Consider the following 12,585-nt stretch of genomic DNA (forward strand, 5'->3'; position numbering starts at 1 on the left):
TTTATTTCTTTGACAAAAATCATAAATACTCAAGTTTTCTTGATCAGGGCGTATAGACTGGTATAAAGAAGAAAGCAGAAGTTACAGTCATGAATGTCGTTTTATAGACGCATGTAGCATGCATTTGCAGCAAGTACGTGCTTCCATAGTCGCCTCATGAAGCTGTTTCACCACGCAGTTTTCGTCCCGTGCCCTGTGACAGCGGCTCGTCCGTGTGTGGAAGCGGTGGTGGCGGCTGCCCGTGCTGTGCTGGGTCCTATGCTTTCCGTGCCGTGTCCTGTTCAGTTCCTTTGCTGCCTTGGGTGTCGGTCATGTCCCTAAGTCCATTTTACAAATCAGAAATCATAATCTTGATGAAATAGAGTAATCTGTCGAAAGTCATGTGACTCCCGAGTGACACAGTGAGGATTTCACACCACCATCTCCTCCCAGACCCTAAACTCTTAATGTTGTATTACAAAACTTCCTCTCTCTGCTAAGTAGTCATCTCCTCCTTGGAGTACCTGGAAGACGGCCAAAGGCCTGTCCAGTAAGAGGGCGTTCTGACCCCTCGTGGAAGGCGCTGCTGTCAGTCACAACCCAAGAAGTTGGCCTGCAGTCGTAATCAGGAGCTCAAGAGAACTGTTGCTGGTCTTGGGAAGCACGTGTTTGACGGTTGCGTTTTCTTTTATAGGCGGTCACAGATGACAAGTATGAAATACTCCAGTCTGTTGATGACGCTGCGATTGTGATAAAAAACACAAAAGAGCCTCCATTGTCCCTGACCATCCACCTGACCTCCCCTGTTGTCAGAGAAGAAATGGAGAAAGTATTAGCTGGAGGTAGGGAGGCTGAGAAAGGCCAGCAGGGCGTTGGCACTGTGGTATCCCCTCACTGTTAAAATGTGCTATGAAGTTTTAGATTGCTCTGATAAAAGGCTAGCGGTATAGCTTTGACCACCTTTACTTGAGCTCACATCTCCCATTGGGTTTCGGTCCTGGGAGGTTGACAGAACAGTTGCACTAAAAGTGAGTAGTACTTTTCCGAGAGGATTGCACCATCTTTGTCTGTCTTAATCCTTGGATGTTCTCATCGGTATTAAAGGTGTTTTTTCAGTTGAGCCAGTCTCTGGCCTTGGAAAAGCGTGTCCCCAGTGACTGTAGGCTTTAAAGTATGGAAGACAACCAGATGGTTTCTGCATGAGTATCACATTGGACTTGGTGCAGACAGCTTGTGTTGCAGTAGAACCAGGGCCTCTTTGTTTGTCTTCGTCCACTGGCTGCTGTTACCTGTGGCCATGATCGAGAAGCAGAGAGCTGGGGCAGAGTTTTGGATAAAGTTTTTTTTAACAGTGGAGCGATTTTCAGACCAAATCCTGGAACCTCGGACAGTGCTAATGCTCTCACGATTCCGAGTCCGCCCAGGGCCCCTTGTGTATCTCTGGGTGGATGGTTTTCAGTCATGACTGAAAGTCAGGGTGACCGGCCTTATCCAAACCCCTGACGCACAGATGGTGGCAACGACAAACGCCCCGGTTTTGCTGCAGCACAGGCTTACGCACGCCCTTGTTGAGGTTCCTCGGTGCCCTTTGGTTCCGATACCTGGTTCACCACCAGAGCCCTTCTAGTTTATCAATTCAGGGACGCTGGACCTTTGACCAACAGGACTGACTCTGTCAAGGGCTGGGGCTGGGGCAGTCCCGCCTGGTGAGCGGAGGTGGTCCCCTTTGCCGTAGTTGCCTCAGGGGATTGGGAGGCAGAGAGGGAGTGCATTTCTACTCCCCCCACCTTCTTTTTTTTTTTTTTTTTTTTTTCGGTTTTGGTTTTTGTTTTTTCTTTTTGCTAATGAATTTTTTAGCATAGCTCATTTATTGGGAGATCCTGGGGAGAGGAAGCAAGGTAACCATCTACTAGAAGATAGGGTCCACCTATCTGTCCCCCTCCCCATGGGATTGTTCCTTTTAGAGTACCTTCCCACTTTGTTTTTGTTTTTCTTTTTGTTTTCTTTTTTTCTTTTTTTTTTTGGAGGGGGCCTCTGATTTTTACAATCTCCTCTCGGGGCTGAGTTCAATGTGCTCGAGCATCTCCCTCCCTGGTCAAGGGTGGAGAGGACTTGAGATTCTGGGAGCCTCAGCTGCCCTTTAGGAAGCTGCCACATCCCCTTTCCACCTGACAGAAACCCCTTGGTCAAACTGTACCTTGTCTTCTTATTCCATCCATGAATAGAAACGCTATCAGTCAACGACCCCCCGGACGTTCTGGACAGGCAGAAATGCCTTGCTGCCTTGGCGTCCCTCCGACACGCCAAGTGGTTCCAGGTTTGCATTTTGTTCTTCTATTTGTCTTTCGGTAGAGAATTCCTAAGTTTTAACTTGGCTAACTTTCACCATAAAGTTGTGGTAACATTGAAGAGCGCCGTGCTGAACTTAGCACCTGCTGGCGTGCGGATGCTAAAGGAGCACGCATAGACAAATTTGACACCCCCCCCCCCCCCAAGGAGGTTTGTGACTGAGTAGGTGGGGAGCTGCTGCTTTGTGCCAAGAGTAATAACGTTATTACCATCCACTCGGTGGAATCGCTGCCGACTGCACACTTGGTGGTCATGCACGCTCACCTTCGTTTACCCTTGACAAAGCAGCGCCCTGAGACTTGTGTGTTTCATGTCTGCCTTGCGTGCAGGGAGCTGCCACGGTGTAAAGAGCCTGTGCTTTATTCCTCTAGGCCAGAGCCAACGGGCTGAAGTCATGTGTCATTGTCATCCGGGTCCTGAGGGACCTGTGCACCCGAGTGCCCACCTGGGGTCCCCTCAGAGGATGGGTAAGGCACCTTGGGTCATGTGTGCAGAGACTTCCCAGATCCCGGGACTGTGTTGCCAATCAGTGGGCTGGAGTGGCCCGTTGGGGTGTGGCCGATGCATCCCGTCACAGCTGCTTGTTGAGCTGCTGAGTGCCACACCCTGGGTGGGGCTGAGAGCCAGACCAGGAACCCAGAGGAGGGTGCACAGCTCAGCTCAGCCGAGGGGGGACCAGCGGCGCACTTACTGGGACAGCTTCTCTGTGTAGAAGCTTTTGTAGCTGCTCTGAGACAAGGGTCAGCAGACTGAGGCCCACAGGCTTGTTTTGGCCAGTTGCCTCTGTCTATAGTCTGTTGTGAAGAATGGCTTTTTTTTTTTTTAACTATTTTTTAACTGGAGGATACTTGCTTTACAGTGTTGCGTGAGCTTCTGCTGTACGCAGCATGAATCAGCTCTAAGTATACACATACCCCCTCCTGGTTTTTATCTTTCTAAATGCTTCACTTTAAGTACCTAAGCACACAGCTTCCGTTCTTGGCCCCTACAGCCTAAGAGGCCAGTCCCTGTCCAGAAAAGTTGGTGGAGCCCCATTCTCGGTGTGCTGTCTTTGGCTTGTGAACTTGGAGGGCCTTGACTCTGATACACACACACACAGGGTGACACTGCCTCAGAGTCAGCCTGCTCCCTCCTGGACTTGGTGACTAACTGTCCCTCTTCCCTTTCAGCCCCTCGAGCTTCTCTGTGAGAAGTCCATCGGCACAGCCAACAGACCCATGGGTGCCGGCGAGGCCCTGCGGAGGGTGCTGGAGTGCCTGGCTTCGGGCATCGTCATGCCAGGTTGGGGCCTTGTGCTTTGCAGGTGGTAGGGAAAGGAAAGGACAGGGACTGAGGCCCCGAGGCCACTTCCCGGCGGGTCCCCTGAGTGGGTTAGGGTAGCAGCAGCCCGTGTCCCTCCAGGGGTGAAGCATGTGACTACCCTCTTGCACCATCATATCCAGCCCTGTGCCGGCTCCGCAGCTGTGACTCCGGGCGGATCCGGGGCAGTAGTGACCCACTCCCACGCGAGCTCCTTGCTCTGAGACACAAGTGGCTTATTTCTCTCACGGGCTGGTCGCCGAGTGGGTCACTGAGCCCGGCGTGTTTTCCAGAGCTGGGTGTGGATGGGGCGCGGGGGGTAACGCACTTGGTTCCCTCAGCCCAGCACCACGCTTCCGAGATGCTAAAAGATAATCCTCTGCATATCTTCCTTGTTTCCTGCCTTCAGATGGTTCTGGCATTTATGACCCTTGTGAAAAAGAAGCCACTGATGCTATTGGGCATCTAGACAGACAGCAACGGGAAGATATCACACAGAGTGCGCAGGTATAGTCGTCGCCATTGCCACGTGAGCCCTTACCCAGTCTGTAATCACTGGCTTCCAGTTCCGTTACTGGGTATTCTCAGGGTAGGCTCAGCTTGGGGCCCGAAGGTCAGGGGCTCGGGCCTGATACAGGGAGCCCCAACCTGGGCTGCTTCTTTCCCCTGGCGCCACGCGAGGTTGTCATCTGCCCCCCCTTGGCCTGCTCGAGTGCCGTTTTCAGACACCCGAGTTCAGCGGGGAGATGTATTTGCTATGTGGACTGCTCAGGGGTCCTTCCCTTGCAGGCCCACCCCGTGGCTCCGTGTGGCAACCAGTCCCCAGGTTGGGGTCTCCTGTATTCTTTTGAGGGGGGTGGTCACAGGCTGGCCTTCCCCCACAGCAAGGCTGGGCCCTGGCAATCAGGCCGTCCCCTGGCTGGCGGAGGACCCCTTGCTGTCATAGGGGAGACCATTAGCGACCCCCTCAGCTCCCACCCCTTCCAGGAGGCATTAGTGAGCGCACACAAGAGGGCTGGGAGTGCAGGGCGGCTCAGTCAGATTCCTCTTCCCCTTCTCCAGCACGCGCTGCGACTAGCTGCGTTCGGCCAGCTCCATAAAGTACTTGGTATGGACCCTCTGCCATCTAAGATGCCCAAGAAACCAAAGAATGAAAACCCAGTGGACTATACGGGTAAGGAGGCCGTGGGGCCTGGGCCCAGGCGGCGACGTCATCATGGGCTCCCGGCAGAGGACAGGCTAGAGTCTCAGCTGCTGCCGTCCTCGTCTTGTTTCAGTTCAAATACCCCCCAGCACCACCTACGCCATTACGCCCATGAAACGCCCGATGGAGGAAGATGGAGAGGAAAAGTCTCCTAGCAAAAAGAAGAAGAAGATTCAGAAAAAAGGTACAAGCATTCACACATACTCCTTGTTTTAAGCCGCCATCTGGCTTCATTGAAGGTTTAGCCCAAAGTGGTGACATACCTGCTTTTATTCTATTTTTCTTGGATGTGATGTGGAAGTGCTTTTAAGAATGATTGGTTATGGGGTTCTTACAGCAGGAATACTGGAGTGGTTTGCCAGTCTCTCCACCAGTGGAACACATTTTGTCAGAACTCCAGTATGACCCATCAATCTTGGGTGGCCCTGCATGGCATGGCTCATAGCTTCATTGAGCTATGCAAGCTCCTTCGCCACGACTAGGCTGTGATCCATGAAGGGGATTGATTAAACTTAGCATGGGCATGGAACACAATTAAGATGGATGCACCTCAGCTGGTGACCACAGTCAGGGTATGTGTCTGGATAGCAGGGCAGGCAGGCCCTCAGCACATGTGGCCACCTGGCCTCCTGCCCAGTCCACCACGTGGTGTGTTGCGGGCGGGCAGTCAGGAGAGTGTCCCTGTCGGGGTCAGAATTGACTGGCATTGTAGAGCAGCATTGCTGTGTTCTCTCTAGAGGAGAAGGCAGAGCCTCCACAAGCGATGAATGCCCTGATGAGACTGAACCAGCTCAAACCAGGGCTGCAGTACAAACTGATTTCCCAGACCGGTCCCGTGCACGCCCCCATTTTCACCATGTCAGTGGAGGTGGACGGCAGCTCCTTCGAGGCCTCTGGGCCCTCCAAAAAGACTGCCAAGCTGCACGTGGCTGTGAAGGTGAGTGTGGCCAGCGGTGTGGTGGAATGGTGATGTGCCTCCCTCAGCTTTGTGCCCATTAGGAGCCACTGCCCCCTGTTTAAGCACGAGGCTGAGGGAGGGAATGGGAACACTGAAACAGAGGCCTGACCAGTGGCCAAGTCACACATGGCCAGAATGCCGTCATTGATGGGTGCAGGGCCTCCAAATGTGGGTGGGCATTTGGTGGTCTTGGGAGCTTCAGAAAAGTGCCTCCAATTGGCTGGATGCTCCCTAAGAGCTGCTGATTCAGGATGCTGGATGTGGGAGAGTGCTTGTCTGGGTGAGGCCTTCCTCACTGGGGACACGGGGTCTCCCCCGCTGCAGGTGTTACAGGACATGGGCTTGCCCACGGGTGCTGAAGGCAGAGACTCCAGCAAGGGGGAGGACTCAGCTGAGGAGGCAGAGGCGAAGCCCGCCGTGGTGGCCCCTCCACCTGTGGTGGAGGCCGTCTCCACCCCCAGTGCCGCCTTCCCCTCGGACCCCACCACCGAGGTGAGCACAGGGTGGGTGCTGTGAGGCCCCGCAGGAGTGACTCAGGGTCCCCTGAACAAGGACAGGCACTGGTCCTCGTTCTCTTCCTCCAGAAGCGTAACAGCCTTCCAGTCCAGGGCCCTGTGGAGGGAGTGGAAGTGTGCGCTGTCGAGGCCTGTGCTGGTGTTGACCCAACGTCGGGGGCGGCGCCTGGGAGGCCTGTAGTCGAGGCTAGGCTGTTTCCCTGAGAGAGACGGTGTGGGTGGAGGTGGTCCCATTGCTGGCAAGCCCACAGGTGATTTCCAGCGGGGCGGGCAGCAGAGTGAGTGGAGCGGAGGGCCTCAGACCGTTAACGCAGGGGCGGCTGCCGCCTGTGGGAAAGACCTCAGCTGAGTTTGTCGGTGCTCTTTTCTGTTTTCCCTGAGAACGTAAAACAGCAGGGGCCGATCCTGACCAAACATGGCAAGAACCCCGTCATGGAGCTCAACGAGAAGAGGCGCGGCCTCAAGTACGAGCTCATCTCAGAGACGGGCGGCAGCCACGACAAACGCTTCGTCATGGAGGCGAGTGGTCCCGGGCTGCTTCCCGTGGGGGCCTGGGGTCTTAGGAGACGCCCCCACCCCAAAGGCAGTGTTGGGTCACCCCTGACACACATCTGTTCTCCCCAGGTCGAGGTGGATGGGCAGAAGTTTCAGGGTGCTGGCTCAAACAAAAAGGTGGCCAAAGCATATGCCGCCTTGGCTGCACTAGAAAAGCTGTTCCCTGACGCCCCTCTCTCCCTGGAGGCCAACAAGAAGAAGAGAGCCCCTGTGCCTGTGAGAGGTGGCCCAAAGTTTGCTGCTAAGGTGAGTGTTCAGCCCTGAGCTCTCGGGTGCGCTCTCCTTGGTGGGTGCTCTCGGATCGTTTGAATGGGAGAGAAATGTAAGTGGTCTGTCTTCTCTCCCATCCAGCCACATAACCCTGGGTTCGGCATGGGGGGCCCCATGCACAATGAAGTGCCCCCACCCCCCAACCTCCGAGGACGGGGAAGAGGAGGGAACATCCGCGGTCGAGGGAGAGGGAGAGGATTCGGTGGTGCCAACCATGGAGGCTACATGAATGCTGGTGAGGACCCTGTCCTGCACTGTCCCCAGGGGCCTGGCCTGCTCCCTGCAGTGGGTGGGGACCCCCCACCCCCACCCCGCCCCAGGGACTCACTGAGATGCAGAAAGAGGCAGGGGTGGGGCAGACCCATTTCCTATCCTGGTGACCCTCTCCATTCCCTTCCAGGTGCCGGGTATGGCAGCTACGGGTATGGAGGCAACTCAGCGACTGCTGGCTACAGTAAGTGCGTGTTTCTCTTTGTCTGAGCTTGGGAAGAAGCTGCAGTTTAGCTCCCGTGCCCTGAGTTAGAGCAGGGTGGCCCAGCAGCATTAGCAGCAGCAGTCTCCCTGAGATTCATGGGCGGCTGGCACCTGTGTTTGGTGTTAGGGCAAGTGGTCCTCCAGCGCCCCCATGCTGCAGAAGCGTAATTTACTCTCTAAGTGTTAAGGCTCACATTTGTGTAACTGGCAAATTCGTTAAAAGTCAAAATTTTAAATTTCTCTGCTTTAAGCCATGCGAAGCACCAAACCTGTGAATACGCTTTTCCTGACAGTGCACAGCTCTTGTCTTGAGAAGGAGCCTTCATTGGGGGGTTACAGGAGCAGAGAAATCTAAAACATGAATTTCAAATGTGGCGCTCTGTGCCCTTTTTCAAAAGAATTCTAATTTTTTTTCTCTGCTCTGTCTCCCCCTTTTGTAGGTGACTTTTTCACAGACTGCTACGGCTATCATGATTTTGGGTCTTCCTAGAGCATCTAAAAGTATTGCACACAAAATCAACTTTTTACTCCAATTTTCTCGAACTCCAAAACCCAAAGTGTCCGTGCTGTGCCCTGTGCTTCACTGGGTTTCTCAACCGTGGCTTGTCACCGCAGCTTGTCTGAAACTCTTAGCCTGCAGAATTTAAGACAATGGCAGTTTTTATCGTGATTTGCCTTTGAACTTGGTCCTATTGAAGTTCACAATAAGTGGAAAACAATTTTTCAGAGAATGCGTTTTTGTGCAGAACTGCACAGAATTCTAGAGCCAGCGTTGGTCAGCATCAAGGCAAAAGCCCACCTTTGCTTTTTATGGAAAGCATTACTTTATTTAAGAGACAGATAATAATGCATTTTAATCTACCTTTGTCTTAATTTACAGCAGGTTTTGTATGAATTTTTAACCTTTTAACAAATCCCCAAATCTCTTTGATGCCTTTGACAGTAACAGTTTCACCACATCCGAATCCAGAGCAATCTGCTTTTTTTTCCATAAGCATGTGAAACATTGAGAACATTGGGGAATTGTACATTGTGCTAAGTTAACCTCTTCCATATTTTGTAACTGCTCTGGTGGGTTCTTGTTCCGGAGTGCGATATTCTGTGGCTGCTTTAGCTAGAGGTGAACTCTCAAAGGTATCAAAACTGTGCTTCCACTCTTAGTGCAAGAAACAGACAGGCTTTAAGGAAATGAGAACGTAGAATTTTGCAAGTCCTAATCATTGCTGCAGATGCATGGGATTCTTAAGGATTTTTCTTTTTTTCCCTTTTTCTTTTAAATGGGGCTTTAAAAATATCCAAGTAGAAAGAGCCTAATACATAGCGCCTAATTCTCCTGTGAGGAGCCAAGCCCCCAGCAGGCCCTGTGCTGCCAGCCTGCTCCCACGACAGGTTCCAGAAGGCCTGGAAAGTTACTGCCCTCTCCTCTGAAGCTGCAGTCTTGAGCTGGGGGCATCTCCCTGCAAGTAGAGGTGCACCGAGGCGTTCTGGCTCTTGAATGAGACCCTCGTTTCCTGGCGGGAGTCCTTCTTGGGAACCAGTGTAGTTTTGGCTCTGATCAACAGTTCTTGCAGCAAAGCCTGCCTCCACATTGACTTGCAAGATTTTGCGTTTATTCAGGCAAAAAACTGGTCAAAACGGTTACTCCATAGTTTGTTCCCAGGGGTTTGAAACATTCAGTGAAACTTTGATTGCATGATGTATTTTTTTTTAGAACGTTATTGTTTGAGAATAATGTCTTTTTATACCAGGAAATAGTTATCCTGAAATGACGTTGAAAACTTTCCCTCCCCTTTATTATTTTTTTTTTAATCAATACATGTTAAAGTAACAAGCCCTCAGTCCTTGGCGTCTTCATTCATCCCCACGCTGGTGGAGGGGTGAGGAGGCGCTCAGTGCAGACCGTGGGCAGCTGAGGTGGTGGGCTGCTGAGAGGAGGGGGGCGTCTCAAGGGGGTACCGCCCCTCCTCCAGGAACCTTCGCGTGTTTTCTCTCTTGCATCAGGGACACAGCCTTCTCCCTGGTGTTTCTGCCTTCTGGTGGGCTGAGTGGAGGGGTCTTAAGGAAATTAACTTACGTGGCAGATTAGCTGTATCCAAATTATTGTCCGAACCACCCAAGACACAGTGGTACGAGGTGTATATCTGCAGTGGGTGGAAGGTCCTTGAGAACTCCCAGATTCACCTCATTCAAAAGACTGGAGACCATTGCTGCTAAATACGGGAAGGAAGGACTGGGGTGTGGGAACATTCCCTCCTCCGCCTCCCCTATCCCGGGCACACACAATGGCTGGCTGTGTCAGGGGCAGCAGCCAACCAGAAGTAGTGTGCCCGGGTCTGCCTGCCCCAGGGACTCCGCTGCCCCTGCGTGAGTGTCGGGGATTGCCCGGCTGGGTCGGGGAGCCACCCACATGACCTGACCTCCGCTTCCCATCCCCCATGGGTCCATCTGAGTGTTGGGGTCTGTTAACAAACCAGGGTCTATACCGAGCGACCAGCTTGGGGAGGCGGGTATCCATCGTGACATTCTCTGCTTCAGGGCTTGAGAATGTGGTGGCCTCGCTGCACACTTGTTAGTCCTGCCACTGGGTCCCGCCTGTGCCCGGCAGCTGTGCTGGGAATGAGGGGTGTGCCCTGTGGGAGGCCTCACCTGGGCGTCGGGAACCCAACTCTGGTGTTTCATTTCCCCTCGAGGCTGTGGAAGTCACACCTGGGAGACATCCCAGGTCATTGTTCAGACCAGCTAGTCTTCCATGAATGGCTTTGGCTTTAGGGGCGTCATTACAGAATATCTCCTGAGGTCACCCAGGGCTTGGACTGCAGAGCCTCTTCCCAGCACAGCGGGGAGTTGGGGGGCGAGGGGAGGAGGACAAGGTGGGAGCTGGCTGCTTCTGTGGGGCTTTGCTTTTCCTGTCACTGTTGGGGACATCTGGGTAGCAGCAAGCTAGTCGTGAATGTCATCCCGCGCTTGGAGCCCATCTCACTATAATGTTGACATCTGCCGCAAAAGCTGCTGTCGGCCTGCTGTCGTGCCGCTGCTTGGCAAAGATCCATTGTTGTCATCAGCTGATGGGTGAGTGGAGCTGAAGGCTGGGGCCAGCCCCAACCAGGCTGTCTGATGGACCGGAGCCACCACTCCTCGCTGTCCTGCCTCCGTCCCTCTGTCCCGGCCTGGGCCATGGGCTTGTGGGTCAGCCTTCAGGGCCCACAGCTGCGACCGCCCCCCTCCTGCCCTTCCCCGTCTCCCCCTCCTCCGCCTGACCTGCTGCCTTCCTGTTTAGGTCAGTTCTACAGCAACGGAGGGCACTCGGGGAATGCCGGTGGTGGCGGCGGCGGGGGCGGTGGTGGCTCTTCTGGCTACGGTTCCTACTACCAAGGTGACAACTACAACTCCCCAGTGCCCCCAAAACACGCCGGGAAGAAGCAGCCGCACGGGGGCCAGCAGAAGCCCTCATATGGCTCAGGCTACCAGCCCCACCAAGGCCAGCAGCAGTCCTACAGCCAGAGCCAGTACAGCAACTACGGGCCCCCGCAGGGCAAGCAGAAAGGCTACAATCATGGACAAGGCAACTATTCCTCATACTCCAACTCGTACGGCTCCCCTGGAGGCGGAGGCGGATCCGACTACAGCTACGAGAGCAAATTCAGTGAGTTGGCTGGCAGAGCACATCCCCAGGCATGGTGGAGAGCTGAGCGATGCTGGCTACAGGGCAGGCATCAGGAAGACCCTGGAAACGAATCTCCCAGTCTGAGTCTTTGCTGTCCCCTCCCTGTTGCCTTCTCCACGGTTCCAGAGGCTGGGTCACCAGAATAGATAAAGCCTGTGAGGCCAGGCCAGCTGCTATGAGCTCGCCTCCAGGGCTAGGCTCTGGAGACAGCCCCCAGCAGATCCTCAGATGAAGAAGATTGCCCCCTTCTTCATCTCCTGTGCAGACAGCACGACAAGACTCGGGGCATCCTTGGGCTGTCCATAAGGAAGCCGTGCTGTCTGTGAGTGGGCCTGGCAGGGGTCGCTGGGTGCCAAGTGGGAGAAGGGAGGAGGCATGGAGCAGGCAGGATGGAATTGGGCTTCAGAATGTGGTGACATTTCAGAACTCCAGTGACCCCTGGCACTTCATTGTTGGACTGGTTGCCAGGTTTAAACAGTTAAGACAGGGATTCCTGAGAAGGCCTAGGTTCTCAACCAAGGGTCTGCCACTGCCAGGGCTACAGCACAAAGAACCTAGAGTGCCCCAGCCACGTCGTGGCCACAGCCCCTTAACCACACTGTCTTCTCTCCCCCAGATTACAGTGGTAGTGGAGGCAGAAGCGGCGGGAACAGCTACGGCTCAGGCGGATCGTCCTACAACCCAGGGTCACATGGGGGCTACGGAGGCTCTGGGGGTGGCTCCTCATACCAAGGCAAACAAGGTGGGCCTGAGGAAGCAGGTGGTGCAGAGGGGCGAGGGGAGGCTTAAACTCAGAGCCAGCGGGGCCCATGGGGGCCCCATGAGGAGTGGCGTGGCCTGGCGTGTGCGGGGAGCAGCACACATGGGGCTGTGGTGGCAGCTGCCACGTGGCTTCCGTGTGGGGTGAAAACCAGGCATGGGGGTCACCGGCTCTCACACGGGGCTTCTGAGAACCTAGGCTTGGGCACACCTCAAGCATTGGCTTCCAGAGCCAGACAGTTTTGAGACCCAATTTTATTTTACTTCTTAAAACTTATTGGCCACATAGCATGTGGGATCTTAGCTCCCCTACCAGCGATGAAACCTGAGCCCCCTGCCCCCCTCTAGGGAAGTCCAGAAATTGCCCTACTTGTAAATGTTGGCACCAGCAGGGGAAAATGCTGAGAACAGTGAGGGCCAAACAGCCTGCTGTGTGAACTCTGGTTGGGGGTGGTGAGTTCAGCCTTGGCTCAGGCAGCCCCCCATTACAGCTCCCATGGCTAATGCATGTGTGACGGCAGATCCCTACCCCTTGTAAGCCCGGCTTGATGGCCCCACC

The 12,585-nt window shown here is 54.2% G+C and overlaps 1 protein-coding gene across 6 annotated transcripts in view; it reads left to right on the top strand.

Annotated features, from left to right (window-relative positions):
* The window catches only part of ILF3 (interleukin enhancer binding factor 3), a 30,294-nt gene that overhangs the window by 13,928 nt on the left and 3,781 nt on the right, over nt 1–12,585 (top strand). For 2 of the 6 annotated variants that reach the window (XM_043911506.1, XM_043911505.1), the window contains exons 5-19: nt 674–821; nt 2,205–2,296; nt 2,700–2,795; nt 3,498–3,609; nt 4,037–4,134; nt 4,690–4,801; nt 4,905–5,015; nt 5,569–5,768; nt 6,114–6,281; nt 6,686–6,823; nt 6,929–7,105; nt 7,211–7,364; nt 7,530–7,583; nt 10,881–11,246; nt 11,884–12,009. In XM_043911506.1, coding sequence (XP_043767441.1) covers nt 674–821; nt 2,205–2,296; nt 2,700–2,795; nt 3,498–3,609; nt 4,037–4,134; nt 4,690–4,801; nt 4,905–5,015; nt 5,569–5,768; nt 6,114–6,281; nt 6,686–6,823; nt 6,929–7,105; nt 7,211–7,364; nt 7,530–7,583; nt 10,881–11,246; nt 11,884–12,009 — 2,152 coding nt within the window. Of the gene's footprint in view, nt 1–673; nt 822–2,204; nt 2,297–2,699; nt 2,796–3,497; nt 3,610–4,036; nt 4,135–4,689; nt 4,802–4,904; nt 5,016–5,568; nt 5,769–6,113; nt 6,282–6,685; nt 6,824–6,928; nt 7,106–7,210; nt 7,365–7,529; nt 7,584–8,043; nt 9,435–10,880; nt 11,247–11,883; nt 12,050–12,081; nt 12,107–12,585 lie in introns of those variants that run through there. The other 4 variants (XM_043911509.1, XM_043911507.1, XM_043911510.1 and 1 more) reach the window with 4 other exon arrangements.

Source organism: Cervus elaphus, chromosome 9 (genome assembly GCF_910594005.1).
Source record: "Cervus elaphus chromosome 9, mCerEla1.1, whole genome shotgun sequence".
Classification (NCBI taxonomy): Eukaryota; Metazoa; Chordata; class Mammalia; order Artiodactyla; family Cervidae; genus Cervus; species Cervus elaphus.